Source organism: Chiloscyllium plagiosum, chromosome 22 (assembly GCF_004010195.1).
Source record: "Chiloscyllium plagiosum isolate BGI_BamShark_2017 chromosome 22, ASM401019v2, whole genome shotgun sequence".
NCBI lineage: Eukaryota > Metazoa > Chordata > Chondrichthyes > Orectolobiformes > Hemiscylliidae > Chiloscyllium > Chiloscyllium plagiosum.
This window is the reverse complement of record NC_057731.1, coordinates 5,863,427-5,882,720: the sequence shown is the minus strand read 5'-3', so window position 1 is coordinate 5,882,720 and position 19,294 is coordinate 5,863,427. Positions and strand designations below refer to the sequence as shown.

At 39.1% G+C, this 19,294-nt stretch overlaps 1 protein-coding gene across 6 annotated transcripts in view; it reads right to left on the bottom strand.

Moving 5' to 3' along the window:
* Nucleotides 1-19,294, bottom strand: part of rhobtb1 (Rho related BTB domain containing 1) — an 86,782-nt gene that overhangs the window by 4,283 nt on the left and 63,205 nt on the right. For all 6 annotated transcript variants that reach the window (XR_006314887.1, XM_043712319.1, XM_043712320.1 and 3 more), the window contains 4 exons: nucleotides 14,496-15,481; nucleotides 12,168-12,286; nucleotides 7,380-7,530; nucleotides 5,156-5,244 (listed from right to left, as the gene is read on the bottom strand). Coding sequence is in view for 5 of the 6 variants with exons in the window: in XM_043712319.1 (XP_043568254.1) it covers nucleotides 5,156-5,244; nucleotides 7,380-7,530; nucleotides 12,168-12,286; nucleotides 14,496-15,481 (1,345 nt within the window). In the remaining variant the exon portion in view is untranslated. The remainder of the gene's footprint in view (nucleotides 1-5,155; nucleotides 5,245-7,379; nucleotides 7,531-12,167; nucleotides 12,287-14,495; nucleotides 15,482-19,294) is intronic.

Below are 19,294 nucleotides of genomic sequence, written 5' to 3'. Positions count from 1 at the left end.
TCTGAAGGCCTCTAAACACCATTTGCTTCATCAGGTCAATGAATAAACTGTAAATGAAAGATAATAGTCAGGTTGAGGTTAGCTCAGAGCAGACTTTGTGGTCATTAATATGGGTAGCATTTAAGAAGGTTCTCTGGTTTCAATATATCCGAGCTTTTGTTGGGAAAACTCAGATGTAGCTTGGAGCTGGGACAGTGCTGAAGCAGAAGACGCACTGTCCTTACGAGATGAAATAACAGTTAGAATTTAGGCAAAGTCCCAGGAAGTGATGGCTCAATATCATAGAAAAAGATGAAGGCAAATATAAACTCTTAGTTATAGGTAGTTCATTGCAGCTGAGAGTGGGGCATAAGAACCCACAAGTACAAGCAGACAACCCTTTATCCGAAATCCAAAAAGCTCCCAAATCAGAAGGTTTTGTCGTGAAGTCTTTTTTCTCATTTACAAGGTTGTTTGGCATGCAAACAGCTAACCCAACTCCACACCCACTCGATGCATGTCACTCAGATGCAACGTGGGTGGGCATGGCCCAGCACTGGCAGGCCTCAACTCTGTCTCGGGGCCTGTAGTACTCACTGTGAGTCTACTGTTCAGTAAGATTTTTAAAAATTTCACTGTCAAACTGTCACTTATTCCAAAATTTGAAAAATGCTGAATTCCGAAAACCGGCTGGTCCCAAGTGTTTCGGATAAAGGATTGCGTACCTTTACTTATTTGACACAGCTGAGAAAGATTGGAGCTTAGAGAAATTAAGTGGAAACTCTTAAGCTAGCTGTTTGCTGAAAACTGAAATTGTGGTGGTAATTGGATGCATGGGAGCAGTTGGGGAAGCAGTCCAAGTTGGAGGGGCTTTGGGATGCTACACCTTTGCAAGGATTCCAATTCTTTATCCTCAAAGGAGACCAAGTTTTAAAGACATTTAGTGACTCAGCATTAACGTTTGGCTGGGATCTATCTTGAACATGTTCATCATTTGAAATCTAGTCTGTGGGAATGTTATACCAGTTTGTTAACTTATACTTAACTCATGTTCATTCTGGTTATTAAGAGTCTAAGTTGATTTAGGGTCATTATCTTGTATACTGGTGTATTTATTATTGCTTATATTTGTTTTGTTCAAGTTTGCATAATAAAGGATTTTCTTGGCAATTTAATTCAATCCTGGAACCCTGCTGTGTACTTTTTGAGTCAGTTTTTCTACATTCAATTATTTGAAAGATTAAACTGGCTTGAGAGACCATAAAGATACAACTTGTCCAATATTCTCATAACTGAGATCATAAATTGGCAATCTCATCTGGTATTGTCCATGATTCAAAAGTGCAATTGCTCTCTAAACAGAACACAGAGTATTGGCAGTTTCAGTGGTGGACAACTACTGACTGCTGTTACAAGTCATACCCCACCAAATCTGGCCAGCCACCTTGTTGTTTGAAGCGTGGCAAAGCAGGAGTTCCAATGGTAGCAGTCCCATAAATTGTTCATTTCGGAAGGGAGAACAAAAGAGCAGATTATTATTTAAATAGAGCACCTGTGTGCTAGCTTTGTGCTTTGCAAACAAGAAGCTGCAACACAAAGGGACTTAGCATTACTGTATGCAAACCACAAAGCTAGCACACAGGTGCAACAGGTAATCAGGAAGGCTGATGGAATGTTGGCCACATCTAGAATACTGAGAACAGTTTTGGTCCCTTTATTCAAGGAAAAATATTATTTCATTGGAGGAGGTTTAGAGAAGGTTCACTAGGTATGGAGGGATTGGCTTATGAGCAAAGGCTAAACAGGTTGGTGCTCACTGGAGTTTAGAAGAATGAGGGGTGATCTCATTGAAACATACATAATTTTTAAGGGACTTGACTGAGTAAATGCTGAGAGAATGACTCCCCCCATGGGAGAGTCCCAGGCCAGAGGGCATAGTCTCAGGATAATGGGGTGCCAATTTAAGACTGAAATAAGGAGGAATTATTTCTCTATGATGATTGAGATTTTGGAACACCCTGCACAGAGAGCAGTGGTGAGGAGTCCTTGCAAGTATTTAAGGCTGAGATAGACACATAAATTCTTCATCAGTAGGGGAACCAAGGGTTATGGGAAAGGGCAGGAAAGTGGACATGAGGAATATAAGATCAGTCACAATCCTGTTTAACAGTGGATCAGACTTGAGGGCTAAATGACCTACTCTTTTTCCTTTTTTTAATAGTCTTAATCTCAAAGATAGAAACATTAACATACAATTTATTGTATTTCTGGATATCTCCCTCATGAGGGGTGCGGCATTGGGGTTGGGTTGTTAGTGAAAGAATGGGGAGCACCTTGCCACTGATCAAATGTGCACAGGTTTCAGCTTTCTTCTAAGCCTTTAAAAACTCAGATGTTCTGTACTTACTTCAGAGTTACTCTCAAACCGTTGCCATTGGAAAAATCAAATTTGCAAGCCTCAGTTGTACCTCATGCTTCATACAATTCAGACATATTTAACATCATGCAGAATTAGAGGAACTGACAAGATTTCTACTGGATGATACAACTCCCATCAGTCTCTCAGAACGAGGGAGGCAGGACACTGAGCTGAGTAGAGTAATAGGTCTTCTACACCAACCAACCAGTGAGACTTTCCATCAAACTGAATGGAATAGACAAATACCTCAGACTCCTCTTCATAACCCCATCCAGATTTTGTTATTAGAAATCAAGACAAGTTTAGGCTATTGGCACTTATGGGAATTTTTTTTTTATTTTACGCAGAGTCACAGCACAGATACAAACCCTTTGGTCCAACTCGTCCATGCTGACCTGATATCCTAACCTAATCTAGTCCCAGTTGCCAGCACTTGGCCCATATCCCTCCAAACCCTTCCTATTCATATACCCATCCAGATGCCATCTAAACAGTGCAATTGTACCAGCCTCCACCACTTCGTCTGGCATATCATTCCATATACGTACCATCCTCTGCGTGAAAAAGTTGCCCCTTTGGTCCCTTTTAAATCTTTCCCCTCTCACCCTAAATCTATGCCCTCTAGTTCTGGATTTCCCCACCCCAGGAAAAACCTTGTCTATTTATCCTATCCATGCCCCTCATGATTTTATAAACCTCTATAAGGTCACCCCTCAGCCTCCGACATTCCAAGGAAAACAGTCCTAGCCTATTCAGCCTCTCCCTATAGCTCAAATCCTCCAACCCTGGCAACAGCCTTGTAAATCTTTTCTAAACCTATTCAAGTTTCACAACACCCTTCCGATAGGAGGGAGACCAGTATTGCACACAATATTCCAAAAGTGGCCCAACCAATGTCCTGTACAGCTGCAGCATGACTTCCCAAAACCAATACTCTGACCAATAAAGGAAAGAATACCAAACACCTTCTTCACTATCCTATTTACCTGCGACCACTTTCAAGGAACCATGAACCTGCACTCCAAGGTCTCTTTATTCAGCAACTCTCCTCAGGACTTTACTCTTAAGTCCTGCTCCGATTTGCCTTTCCACAGTGCAATACCTCACATTTATCTGAATTAAACTCCATCTGTCACTCCTCAGCCCACCGGCCCATCTGATCAACAACCTGTTGTACTGAGGTAACCTTCTACGCTTTCCCACCACACCTCCAATTTTGGTGTCATCTGCAAACTTACAAAGTATACTCTTATGTTCACATCCAAATCATTTATATAAATGAAAAGCAGTGGACCCAGCACAGATCCTTGTTGCACTCCTCTGGTCACAGGCCTCCAGTCTGAAAAGCAGCCACCACCTTCTACCTTTGAGCCAGTTCTGTATCCAATTGGCTAGTCCTCCAAGTGACCTAATCTTGCTACCAGTCCACCATGAGGAACCTTGTCAAATGCCTTACAGGAATCCATTTAGATCATGTCTACTGCTCTACCCTCATCAAACCTCTTTGCTACTTCTTCAAAAAACTCAATCGTTCGTGAGATATGATTTCCCACGTACAAAGCCATGTTATGTTGACTATTCCTAATCAGTCCTTGCCTTTTCAAATACATGCAAATCCTGTCCCTCAGGATTCCCTCCCCAACGCCCTCCACCGACATCAGGCACACACCAGTCTACAGTTCTCTGGCTTTTCCTTCCCACCTTTGTTAAATAGTGGCACCACGTTAGCCAAACTCCAATCTTCTGACACTTTGGGCGGCATGGTGGCACAGTGGTTAGCACTGCTGCCTCACAGCGCCAGGCGACTGACTGTGTGCAGTTTGCACGTTCTCCCAGTGTCTGCGTGGGTTTCCTCCGGGTGCTCCGGTTTCCTCCCACAGTCCAAAGATGTGCAGGTCAGGTGAATTGGCCATGCTAAATTGCCCGTAGTGTTGGGTAAGGGGTAAATGTAGGGGTATGGGTGGGTTGCGCTTCGGCGGGTCGGTGTGGACTTGTTGGGCTGAAGGGCCTGTTTCCACACTGTAATGTAATCTAATCTAATCTTCACCAGTGACTATTGATGATACAAACATCTCAGCAAGTGGCCCAGCAATCACTTTCCTTGCTTCACGCAGGGTTCTTGGGGGCACCTGATCAGGTCCTGGGGATTGATCCACCTTTATGCATTTTAAGACATCCAATATCTCAATGTAATGGTTGCAACATTTCAAGCCCTGAAGATCTGCAATGCACAAAATTTGCAGAATACCTCAAGAATATCAAGGCAGTTTTCACTGGAGAAACATGTAATTATTAAAAGAAAACTACTTGCAATTATAAACTGTTCTTTCAGGACTTTACAACATTGCAAAACAACTTACATCCAATGAAGTACTCGAGATGCAATCATTATTGCAATGTAGGAAATGTGGCAGCCAATTTGGATAACTGTTCTTTGAAATAGTGCTGTTGTATCTTTTTATATCTAGCTGAGCAGCCGCGATTTAGCATCTTATTTAAAAGATAGCAACTCCAACAGTGCAGCAAGTCCTCTGTATTGCAATGTGTATTGATTCTACATAGTAATATGTCCCATAAATCCCATGTAATGTTCCTCATTTTACCATCTAATAGTATTTAGGAATAGACCAAGAAAAAAATGATTAAAATTAGACTTGCATTATAATTGCTTTCTTAGTGGTTTATCTACCATTCATGAGGCTCTATACCAACTGTTAGTAAAGTTCAACAATGTATATCACTAAGGAAATGACCTACTTGTGCTAGTTCCAAGTACGTCAACACTTCCCCATCAATATCATCACCTTCTTTTACAGATTTCAACAACTCCTGCACAGCATATTGTTCTGTAAAGGAGCAACATAAACAATTACATTACAGAGAAATGAGAAACAAACACAAAATTACTCAGATGATTATTAAATACAATACAGTCCGTTCTGATATAACACAATAGTTCCATTTTTGCACCATCTTGCGTTATAAGAAAATCGCGTAATAGCCAGGCCATTTAAACTAATGGGGCCTGAATCACATTATAGCCAATACAAGTAAGGAATGTTTGCATTCTATAAATAATGGTCTACATTCTTCAAATTGTTAAAGCCAATTTGCATTGAACAAACACACATATTAGCAGAACTGACTGTATAGTCAAATTCTATCAAAATAATCTAGAAAGCTTTCATCTGGTACATGATATTAAGGAAGTCACAGATGAACAACACGGAAGCAGACTCTCTGGTCTAACTTGTCCGTGCCAACCAGACATTCTAACTTAATCTAGTCCCATTTGCTAGCACTTGGCCCATATCCCTTCAAACCCTCCCTATTTATATCCCCATACAGATGCCTCTACCACTGCCCCATGTACCTCATTCCATACATGCAACACCCTCTGCATGAAAACGTTGCCTCTTAGGTCTCTTTTAAATTTTTCCCCTCACCCTAAACCTATGCCCTCTAGTTCTGGACTCCCCCAACCCAGGTAAAAGATCTCGTCTATTTACTTTAACCATGCCTATTATGATTGTATAAACCTCAAGAAGGTCACCCCTCAGCCTCCGACACTCCAGGGAAAACAGCCCCAGCCTATTCAGCCTCTACCTGTAGCTCAAGCACTCCACCGTGGCAACATCCTTGTAAATCTATTCTGAACCCTTTCAAAATTTTACAACATCCTTCCAATGGGAGGGAGACCAGAACTGCACGCAATATTCCAAAAGAGGCCTAACCAATCTCCTGTACAGCTTGCAGCATGATTTCCCAATTCCTAGACTCAATACTCTGACCAATAAAGGCCAGCATACCAAACACCTCTTTCACTAAGCTATCCACCTGTGACTCCACTTTCAAGGAACTATGAACCTGCACTCCAAGGTCACTTTGTCCAGCAACACTCCCCAGAACATTACCAGATGTCCTGCCTTGATTTGCCTTTTCAAAATGCAGCATCTCACATTTATCTAAATTAAACTCCATCTGCCACTCCTCGGCCCATTGGCCCATCTGATCAACATCCCGTTGCATGCTGTCTACTACATCTCCAATTTTGGTGTCATCTGCAAACTTACTATACCTATGTTCACATCCAAATTATTTACATAAATGACGAAAAGCAGTAGACCTAGCATTGATCATTGTGGCACACCACTGGTCACAGGCCTCCAGTTTGAAAGGCAACCCTCTATTACCACCCTGTCTTCTGCCTTCAAGCCAGTTCTATATCCAAATGGCTAGTCCTTCATATATTCCAGGTGATATAACCTCATTAACCAGTCCACTATGAGGAACCTTGTCAAAAGAACCTTACTGGAGTCCATATAGATCATGTCCACCATTCTGCCCTCATCAATCCTCTTCATTACCTCTTCAAAAAACTCAATCAAGCTACTGAAACATGATTTCCCACGCACAAAGCCATGCTGACTGTCCTAATAAGTCATTGCCTTTCTAAATACGCAAAATCCTATCCCTCAGGAATCCCTCCAACAGCTTGCCACCACCGAGGAAAGATTCCCATAAGCCCAATTCGTTCAGTTATAAAATAGAACATAGATAAGTACAGCACAGAACAGGCCCTTTGGCCCACGATGTTGTACCGAGATTTAATCCTAATGTAAAATATAGTAACTTAACCTACGCACCCCTCAACTCACTGCTATCCATGTGCAAATATTTCCAAATTCTCCAAGGCAAACATTGTGGAGGCAGGACCAAATAGAAGTTGGTCTAATTTGTATACCTCCAGAGCATTCAGCTCTCCAAATCACCTTGGGTGGAATTTAACAGAACTATTCTCCTGCTTTGTTTTACAGATGGATTAAAAGATCCCAGCCTCCTGTTATTTACGGTACCAATTGGTCTTATAGCCAGTGCAACACCATTTTTGGAAGACTAATGGTAAAATCTGTATTACTGCAATCTGAATTATCTCTTGCCTGATGTGTACATGGTTTCTTGTCCTTTCGTTAACACTGACCTGTCAGAGCCACAAAACGTGGAAGGCACAGTCTGTTTGCCAAGACAATCAGCTCAATCGGGTCAAGCTTTGAACTGAACGAGAATTGGCTGGTGTACAGGTACTCTAGAACTGCTTGCATGCAAGCCTTGCTTGTGGTGGGAAAGTAAACCTGTAAGTAAAGGCAACATACTTTTATAAGACCAAACCTTGTTTTCAAATGCTGTATTATATATTCATGGTTAATAAAAAGTATTTATATATTATAGTATAAATGAAATTCTGAACCTAAAATGTGAATTAAAATCAATTTACAAAATGGTCATAAATCTATTCTGCACCATGAAAAATGTAAGACTCCTGCTTTATTACATTAATCAAACTGGTTTAATCTGATACAGTAGAAATGTAATTACCAATGTTTGCAAACAGTTGTATGAGAATGGAAGTTGGAAACTGCCATTCATCACAAAGTCCTGAAGAAGGGTTACACCCGAAACATCAACTTCTCTACCTCCTGATGCTGCCTGGCTTGCTGTGTTCTTCTAGCCTCTGCCTGTCTATTCATCACTTGGGAGCATAAAGCTGGTATGCTAGCACATGGGACAATTCCTATGCACATGATTGTAACAATGACGACCTGAACATATCTGCAACACTTTACAGTGAGTTTCTCATGTCACAGAGTACAGCCTGAACAGTTATTGTTAGATGTCTACAGTAATAACCCTAAGCGATATCCAATTTTGCTGTGACCATCTATTCAGGCAGATCTTATATCACCTTCTAGATGAAACAACACAACTCTCCTCTAATCAAGCACTTTAAAATCCATGGCTCCTGGTTATTCATCTCTCTGCAAGGAAAAAATGTCACTCAAATTTTGGAAACTTCAATGAAAACTCCTTTATGTTCTATAAGAAACAACCAACCTTCATCCAGTCTTCTTTTATTGCTGAAATTCCCTATTCCTGGCTATATCCTTGTAAATCTCTTCTGTAGCCCCTATAATGTGATGACGATTGTATACAGTCTGTCTGTGCTACAGTGTTCTACACAGTTCTAGCATAACCTCCCTCAGACACTCAGCCTTCACCAGTAAAGGAAAGCTTCTTGCATGTGTTCTTGACCATCTTATATACTTGTCGTACTAACTGTAGGGATCTGAGAACATGCAATCCAAGATCCCATTCTTTCATCTCAGAACATTGGCACTTACTGTCTTCGGCCAATGCATAAACACTGATCTATAGATTGAATTCCATTGCCACTTTTTTCCCATTATTCATATTTTTACTAGTTTTCTTCACTATAAACAATATTGCCATTTTTTTTGCATCATCTGCAAACTTAATAATCATGTCCCCTACATTTGATTTTAAATCATTCATGTATACAAAAATCAAGGATTCTAGTATTGAGCCTTGCAAAGCTCTATTGGATACATCCTTCCAGTCACAAATACTTAGGTCACATTTGACTCTCCAATTTTTATTTTTATAAGACACGGCTATCATTGGCAAGGTCAGCATTTGTTGTTCATCCCTAATTATTACAACTCATTGCCTTGCTAAGCTATTTCAGAGGGTAGCTAAGAGTCAACAATATTATGGATCTGGAATCACAGGTAGGTCAGACCAGGCAAGATTGACGGATTTCTTTCCATAAAGGACATTAGCAAACCATGTCGGTCTTTACAGCAATCGATAACAGCTTTATGGTCATCAGCACTGAGACTAACCTTATATTCCAAATTATTTGATAACTATTTGAAATTTCTGAGCAGGTAAAAGGCAAAATTTGAGAGGATGGTACAATGAATGTGGTCTACATAGTTATTAGCAAGGCATTTGTCAAGGTTCCACACAAGAGGCAGGTTAAAAAACAAAAAGCTTTGGGTTCCATGGGAGATTGGCAACTTGGATCCAAAGTGACTTAGCGGCAGGAAGCCAATAGTGGGCTTTTTCCAACTAGAATACAGCTCAGACCCCAGTGGGGTTCTGCAGGTCTCAGTACTTAGTTCCTTGTTTTTTGTAGTTTTTATTAATGATTTAGAAACAAACCTAAACACGAAAGAAGTTAGCAGATGGGTACATGATTGACAGTGAGGAGGAAAGCTTTAAACTGCAGGAAAACAGAGAGTCTGCCAAGTGAAAAATGAAATTCGATCTGGAGAAATGAGAAATATTTTGAGCGGTGCAACAAAATGAGAATGCTTGACAACTGGAAGATACTTAGTAGTACAAGGAAGGAGTGCAGAAGACCCTTTTAAGCATATATTCAGAGAACTTTAAAAGTAGCAGGATTGGTCAATCAGGCGGTTAAGGCAGCATATTGCATTATTTCCTTTATTAATGTAGGCAGAGAATACAAGAACAATAAAATTATGCTAGAGCTATACCCAACACTAATTAGACCATAGCTCAAGTACTGCTTGTAGTTTTGGTCACTACATTACAGAAAATATGCAATTGCACACCAAATGGTGAAAAGAAGTCATATGAAGGGTGGAAAAAAATAGTTATGAGGCAAGATTGAATAGGATAGGTTTTGTTTTCTTGAAACAGAGGAGGCTGAACAGTAACTTACTTGAGGCGTAGCAAAACATGAGGGGCTTAGTCACATTAAATAGGGATGACCAATTTATCTTAATAGACAAGCCAAAGAATGGAGGGCACAGATTTAAAGTAAGTGGTAGAAGGATTAGAGGGGAGATTGAAGAAATGTTTTTACCAAGAGAATGGTAGTGTCAACAGCTGGGATGTTGTCAGTGTGCACAGCCAGTTCTTATATGCATTGATATTTACATCTTAGTGGGTCTGGTTGGTGGTACACAAGATAATGTATTATATAGTACAGGAACCTTTAGGAATGTATTTCTTCACAAAGCAACTATGAATGAGGTGAGGAGAAGGGCAAAATAAGGGATTTTGTTTTCCTTCTACTCAAATTAAAGCCTTCGGTTGCAAATCATTGACTTCTTTGATTAGTTGCAAGTGGACAGCTCTCCAGTACTCCTGATTGAAGGGCTCTCTAAAATCATCTTTATCATAGTAATCTTCTACAGCTTCAGGATGTAATAGCCCTTTTGCTGTATGTTTTGCAGGATGTAGTAATCTACATTGACATTAGCTGGGCTGCAGTGCAGTCTACTCTAGATTTATGAAAATTTCAGAATGCCCATAGGCAGCTTTATTGAAATTCATATAGACTTATGTCTCAATGTATTTATTAGGAGTCTTACTAGCGCAGGTCTTCACAATAAGCCCTGTTCACCAATGAATTCCTTTAATTGAGTTCTAAATTAAAAAGGATGATAATGGCAGATTGGATTATGATAGAAGCTTCCTGATAGCTTCCAGTGGAGTGGGTGTTAATATGTGTGACATATGATTGGAATCACACACACTAATTGAACATCTACTGAATGAAAACCTTACCTGATCATAAACTGAAGGTGTTGTTGAAATCTTCATTCAACAGGACACATGTTCTCTTATTTGCTCCTTCTACCTGTGGGAACCCTGACATTCTAATGAAGTAGACTTTCAATATATTGTTCCCCAAGTATTAAATACAAGGTGACAAACTGACAGGTCCACTTAAATAGCACAAGGACCCAATTTTTATATAAGAGTATGCTTGTGATTACACAAAATTCCCCTCAAGCAGCTTGAAAGGATTCAATAGCAACTGAAAAAAAAACTACTTGGGTCACTTTTCTTACTGTAGGCAATGTTGTTCTCCTGGTAGAAATGGGCTCCAGGTATTCAGCCAACAGCTGACCAGAGCTCTGGGCGAAGTGACGCCTTCTGAATCAAAAATCAATATGATATTCTGGGTCCATAAACCCTGAGGAGAGGGTACTGACGTGTCAGAACCAAAACTTTTCTTGATGCCACATTGTAGGAGCCTCCAATGCAGCAACTTCCATATCCTCCTTTTCAAACACAGGAATGGAGGGATTCCCATCTGGAAATCCATTCCCCAGCTCAGCAAGTTACTTTCTCAAGTACTTTTTATAAGAGGTCAGGAGAAGTCTTCATAGGAATTCTAGAGCAAGAATCAACCAAAAGTAATCACTGACTAGACAGTTTTTGCACTCTCCGGTCAGAAAATCCAAAATGGCCTGTCCCTGTGATATGCACCATTGGGATAATGTTGTGCTATTCATTCTGGCCGGGGTCCTAAGAGGCCAGGTTGAATTTTGAGAAAACTGCACCAAAACAGAAGGTCCATGACTATCTCTATTTGTGTCTCTTATGGGACAGCAGGGAAATAATGGAATCCGAAAGGATGGTCCTCACTTTATCAGGTTTTAATGAGATTTGTAGTGCAAGGTTTTTGGGGACACTACTGAGGCAGCAAGATCATAGTGGCATATTTTACTGCTTTTAATACCTCAGTGCAGCATAAAAAAAAAGATACGAAAGAAGAGTCAAAAAAGAAAATCCAACCCTGGACATCAGGAAGATACTTAGCATCAGAGTGGAGCTTGGTTCCTTCGTGTCTATGTAATTAAACTGACAGAAGAGGCCATAATCAGAAAAGGAATTCTTGGAGCTCCCCACCACAGAGGCACAAAAACTAAGTGTAGGCATTCCCACCCCCCACTGCACAAACAAAAATCAGCTAACCCAGCACGCTATAAAACCTTCCCTGATTTGCATTGCTCAGGTGCTCATTCTAATAGTTGGGAAGCCTTGAAACAAGTCACAGACATTACAATGTTAATCTTTTATTCTAACTTACAATACAAGATTATAACTAGCACATATTCTCTAAGAATGTAAAGTTCATTGCACTAACCTCTTTATTTGAGCTCTCCAGAAAAGACCCTCCAAACATAGCTGCCATCCATTCGCAGCTAGAAATCAACAAAGACTTGTGGCCATTAATACTCCCATCTTCTAATTTAAGCATTACATCTGCCATTGAAAGGTAGAAAACACAATTGTTGCTAACATTGTAACTGTAAAAAATCTAAATGTAAAACAGCACAGTCTAATTACTTTCTTCCAAGCAGTAGTGACAAGAGATAATTGAATTTTGCATCTGGTACATGCTATAAATACTTCAGATCGTTAGTCCTCAGACACCATGGCACCAAGAATAAAATTATTAAAGCATATTAATTTCTCAACATTCCATCCATTACCATGACTGATATTTAATATCATGTTCACTATTGAAGAAATAGAATTTTGCATGTACACAGGTATTCTCTGGAAACTGCACTATTTACTTTATGAAAGGTCAACTGTGTTGGTATGGGTTTTAAATTGTTTTGTTTCGTTCCTTGCAATGTTTAAATGAAACCAAAATGCGGCAGATGCTGGAAATCTGAAGTAAAACAACAAGAAAAAGCTCCAGAAATTCAGCAGGTGGAGAGAGAAACAAAATTAACATTTCAAGTTCAAAGACTTTTCTTTGGAACCAAACATTTCCAAAGAGTCATATCAAAAGAAAGAGAGGAGGAGACTGTACACAACGAAGGCAAGCCGATAGCTATAAATCTAAGCACTGACACTATAGCTGCAATGTTGAACCAAGCAGTTCTTTTGCACAACTTACTGGGGACAACTGTCTCATGGGCTGATACCTGTACGGTCTACATGGTATTCTTCATTTATACAAATGAAGTATAAGGGGTTCTTGAGGCACAGTGGTAAGATCCCTACCTCTGGGCCAGATGACCCAGGTTCAAGTCCTACCTGTTGCAGATTAGAATAGATTAGATTAGATTACTTAGTGTGGAAACAGGCCCTTCAGCCCAACAAGTCCACACCGCCCCGCCGAAGCGCAACCCACCCATACCCCTACATTTACCCCTTACCTAACACTATAGGCAATTTAGCATGGCCAATTCACCTGACCTGCACATTTTTGGACTGTGGAAGGAAACCGGAGCACCCGGAGGAAACCCACACAGACACGGGGAGAACGTGCAAACTCCACACAGTCAGTCGCCTGAGGTGGGAATTGAACCCAGGTCTCGGCGCTGTGAGGCAGCAGTGCTAACCACTGTGCTACCGTGCCACCAGATGATGTAACATCTCCGAACAGGTTGCTTAAAACATCTATAAATGATGCCCGCACCTGGGGAATCAATGCCAGTCAGCATCTAGTGGTGCTATGTGAATGGATTTCTCTCCTCCCTCATTGATCTTTTACAAAGAACAAAAAGCAGAATAAACTAGTGGAGGAAGTCTCACATCAGGTCACTTCAGATTCAATTAGAAATAAACATACAATTACTACCACGTTGCCTGTTCGCACAGTTCTCATGAAAAACCAGATGGAAACCTAGCCTGCTTTTTGTTGGGTAAGATCATAAAACATTAAAGTACACTTGCTCCTTTCAGCTTTGCAAGCATGCTCAATAAGATCATGACTGATCTGCTTGTGGCCTATGCTCCATGTTCCTGCCTCCCCTTCTTTAATTCTTTGTTGATTCCCTTGTTGATCAACGGGAAACAAAAGTAGTATAAGCAGAAACATAAAAACTTACATTTTTTTAAAAAAATGCTTTTTAATATAATTAAACCGTCCATGACATTTTACACAAACATATGGAAAAAACTTGACATTAAACCTCATAAGGAAAATTAGGCCAGATGACCAAAACATAGGTCACTGAAGTAGATGCAAGAACCATTTTAAAGGAGGAAAGTAAATTAGCATGGTAGAGAAGAAATATATGGAGGAAATTCCAGAGCATAGGATCTAGGCAAGGCAAAGGCAAAGGCACCAATATGTTTGATTAAAAGCGGGGATGCACAAAAGACCAGAATGAAAAACAAAACATCAAATCAAAAAGTTTTACAAATTCTGTTACCAGCTCAGACTGAATCAATAGGCAATGAAGAATTATGTTACTTAAAATATGAACATAGCTGGCTAAACTTCAAATTGCTTTAGATTTTTCCAAGTTGATTTTCTCCGAAATTAAACTTCTTCTTGCTGCCTGTTAGTCTAATATTAGAATTACTTATTGATAGTAAATGTAGTTATTTTCAAACACGACCTATACTTGTAGAATACTGATTTGAATTAATTTAACAGAGATAGACTGCAATTTTTTTTTTGTAGGGCTGCAAGGGAATACACAGATGGTTAGAAGTTGCAAAACCTTACCAGAAAATGTTCCTTTTGCTAAGCATTCCTTTATTCGGTTTGCTTTCCTGACATGAAATGCTTTTGTGATCTCCTGATTCATAAAGGCTTCTTTATTTTGAATATTTTCAACCATCATACGTAAATCAAAAACTTCCAAAAGTTCTGCTATTTGTGCAATCCTCATCAGATCTTTCTCATTTTCATCCAGCTGTCCTGTGTAGAGAAATCGTAAAACAGCTTCGAAAGGCCCTGGCTGGATTGAATGGTCCATCTTAACAACTGTCATGAGACCCCTCCTCTTCATTACAGGGTTCTCCAGGTCTTCTTCATGAATATGGTTAAAGGCTTTGCTCCACGAAGACAGTGATCTTCCTGATGGTGTTCCCTTCATTTCTGAAGATTCATCCTCGTGTATATTCATTTTCAAAGTGCTATCACTCTTAGATGTTCTCAGAATGGATGGTGTAGAACCAACACTGATCTCACAATTGTCGCCATCTGTGTCAAGGCTTGAAGTCCTCATCAAATGGTCTTGGCCTAGTTTTACTTGTTTCTCATTTTTCTCACTGTGTATCTGAGATTCAGCAGTTAGATCCAACAAAAACAGGTCATAAAATTTTGATGATGAGGTAGCCAGGTATACCTTGTGAGCATAGATTTTCACCTGGTTCTGGAGTATAAACATAACATCAGCACACAGTGGATTGTCGAGCAGATGGCTGGGTTTAAAAGCACTCACTGGATTATCTGGAATTTTCATTACTGGAGGTGGTGGTTTAGGTGGTAGGAATGGTGCCTGCAGTAAAGGCTTCTGCACCTTCTTTAAATGAGATTTCCAGAACTGAAGATGTCGCCTAGAAATCAGTGCACCTCTGACAGCATTATCAAATACATCCTTGATGCCAAACTGATCAAACACACTTGTTTCATAATAGGGAATTCCAAGTTCTTTGGCTACTTCTCGGCCCTTTTCAGGAGGTAAAATGTCATTGGGTCTTATTGGTCTAGGGTATAAAACACAACATAAAAGTAATTATTTCAATTGCAAATTTGCTGACACAACAGCTTCCTGTTTTTAAAACATTGAAGAAATTTGTCATATAAAGAAATTTCTCATGGTGGTACATAAACTGCAAGATTCTCTTTCTTTCACAAAAGCTCTTGCTTACTGTTAATAGTGATATCTATTTCATCAATGGAAGCTAAATATATTCATTTAATGAAAATCCTCGTCACATTTGACAGAGTTACAAGATGTCATTTGAGTTAATGAACTTTTAAAAGATATATGGCTTTATTAGGAAGCTTCTGCTATTCAACCCAAAATATTAGTATTGATATTTATCCTCCACATATCATTTCCTCAACCATAAGCAATAAAACGAAATCCTCTTCCCTAGATAGAATGGAAAGGTATTTATATTCTCTTAAGTATAGCACTACTTTTGCAATGCAACATGTTGTGCAGTTTCTCAGTCTGCTCTCTATTGGTGAACAATATATTGCTACACCAAACAATGCAGTACTGTTATACAAGAGAAAGAGCACATTTCACAAACTAGAGTTGTGTAAATTTAAACTAATGATAAGTAATGTGTATTTATTGATTAAATAGCCAAAGTGCATGATATATTAATATTCAGGTGAAAGGCAAATTGCAACATTATAAAAGTGCGTGTGAAACAAATGATCCAAAATCTTTTCAGAAAGCATTTTAGATTGCTTCTCAGACATTGGAGACTAAACATAATTTGAGAGTAAATAAGAATAAGCCACCTTACGCAAAGAAAAGGGACAAAGGCTCAGTCCAAGTAGAGAAGGGCATCATGATAGGTAGCAACATATTTAGATTAGAGACGGTGAAAATCAAATGAAGCTGTTGGTACCATATAACCAAAAATCTTTAAAACAAAAAAAATCCACAAATACATTTTGAAGTTTTAGATTAAAAGCATATTGTGAAAATCTCAGCCTCACAACCCTGTGTTTAAAGGATTCCTACTCCCAACTGGAAAGAATGTATTTATGCTTCCTGAAACACAACACTTGTTTTTGGAATATCATACACTGCACATGCTTACCGTGGTAAACAGTAAATCTGATTTCTACTATTGAATATTTTACTAATGAATGCTGAAAAATGCACCTTGAACTATGTATAAAGTAGTTAGTATTGCAAAAAACTGAGAAATTACATTATTCAGTGGAAGTTAGTATGACAAATGAAATATTACAGTAATATAGTAACAATTTTTTAAAAAATTGTCAATAGAGATATACTTAGTACAGAACAGGCATGTTACCATGTGACTTATGGGGATCCAAATGTGCCATCTTGATGCAACAAAGAGAAATGACATGTGGAGTGTCAATAAATTTCAGATTAGCTAACATGATTAACTACAGTATAAAAATGTATCATTTTCCAAGCGCTTCTTTCAAATGGCTTGTAAGATTCATGCATCTTTCACTCCATTTTCTAGCTGGTCTCAAACAAGTTAGCCATTAAGCTCTAGGTAATTCCATCAGCAGATTTCTCCTAACTACTGACTATAAAAGCTTACTCAGTTTAGTTGAGGCTTATGTTCAAGCCACACTGAAAATCTGAGTAACACACTTAACTTCCCTGTTTCCTAATAAAAATTCACCATAAATACATTTTTGGCCCTTGTTGAGCAAATTGCAACAATCCCATTAAAGGAGATTGCTTTGACTCTATTCTGTTTAGTGTAAGGCGGTGAGCTTGTAATGTAACTGCCATATATTGTCAAAATTCATCAAAATTGTTTTGTGTCCGAAGTACATCAAAGGACCCCCAATTTATGTATATTGGTAAGGCTCATGCCTATTTCTGTCTGGAGCACCAGATGCCCAATTCAAGACCTCTTCCAAAATTGTATCAGAAGCAAAAATAATCAGACTTTAGCCAGAAATTTCAAACTTGGTAAGTTCCATCTCCCTATCATCCTGTTCGATCTGAAACAAGACTTTATCAAGTTATATTAACACTTATAACTATATTATATGGCTTCAAATGTATAGAGAAATTCAAATGAAAAATTGGCTGTCATCTGTAAGTTTAAGCAAATTGTTTTGACATTGTGACTGAAGAGTCACTAGCGCATGTAACAACCTAGATAAAAGCCAGACTTACACAGAGCAGTTGTTACGTGAGAGCAGGCAGGTTGTAAGGCAGCCAGGATTAAGTAATTTGGTTTCTAAATCGATAACTGGCTTAGGCGTCTCTCAAAGAATGCAGGGATATTTAATTCAGAGACTGAATAAATGCCAAAAATAACTTCTATTATGGTCAGCTGACAAAGGCAATCAAGTCATCAAAAGGTCAAGTGAATTTGCTCCTATCTATTTCTATTAATAGAATTGGTTGAAAGTCTTTATTGCGTGACAATTAGAAGATTCAAATTCATCTTCAAAACCAGCTTCTTTAAATTTTAAAGAAAAAGTTGATATACACTAAAGAGGACTTTCCAAACTCCTCACTGCACTACTTAATTCTACAGTCAGCAATTTTCACCACTGCCAGAAATAAGTCCACTCATTTTTAAACATATTTATCAAACAGGACAGTGGAATTGTCAGTCTAATATTTTATCTAAAGAATAGCAGTCTGACAATTCAAGACCATGTGCTCCAGTCTCTGGAGTGGGATCTAAATCAACAAACTCTAACTCGTATACAAAATTACTACAGCTAACATCACTGAAGACCAGGTTTAGCTCCCCTTGACTATTTCCACAGTCCCTTGGTGATATGGCCTTTTAACCCTTCTCACCATCCCATGCATCTTACCCTCGTCCTTTAAACCCAGTCTCATCAAATCACCTCCTCTATTCTTCCAGTGTTCTCTCATGACCTAATCCAGCAAGTTTCTGACCCAGACACAAGAGACCAACATGACAGTGAAATCTGACACTTAATATAAGGAATGTCCAAGGTACTTCATAGATGCCTGCAGGAAAATTGAAAATATGGGCATTATACCAGAGAGAAATTAGGAGCACGGATTTTTAAAAAACCTTAATTACTGCTTTTGAGAAGATCTTTTAAAAATGGAGGGAGACAAAACAGTTTAGGGAAGGAATCTGAGGGGGTAAGTCAAATGAGGCTGAAGGTTTTGCTGCCAATAATGGGGTAAGGAAGGAAAGCGGAAAAAGACTGGACTCAGGAAAATGAAAACTTTAGGAACAGGAAGGAACATTGGATCCAGAGATGCTAGAAGACTGCCAAAAAACCTATGAACAAGTAAATTAATTCCTATTATACATACAACCTCTAATGTCACTCAAAATCTTTTGTCAACCCTTCATTTGTCATGCTGTTTATTCAATATCAATACTGGATGAGCAAAATGTTTTTCTAATTAAAAAGATTAGAATGACCAAAGCTATTTTTTCATTAGTCCCTATCACAAACACTCTTCCCTAGCCACAGATTCCATCCTTCGTCCTTCTCATTGTCTAAAGCAGTTGTCTCCTATTTGATCCTGAGCGGAGCTCAGCCTCTGACCTTGCACCCTTTCCAACAGTTAAAGCTATCTAGCTCCAGTTCCATTATTCATACTTCCATCCTGCCTTACTTCATCAGCTACTGAAACCCTCGTCCTTGTATCTGTTTTGTCAAATTCAAGTATTCTAATGTTGTCCTAACTTGAACCATCTGTAAACCTGATCAGATTCAAAATTTGGCAGTCTGCATCGTGAGTTGCACCAAATTTCATTAACCCATTAACATCATTATGACTTACATTGGTTCTCAGAGATGCATGCCCCAATTTTAAAATTTGTGGGGTTTTTTCC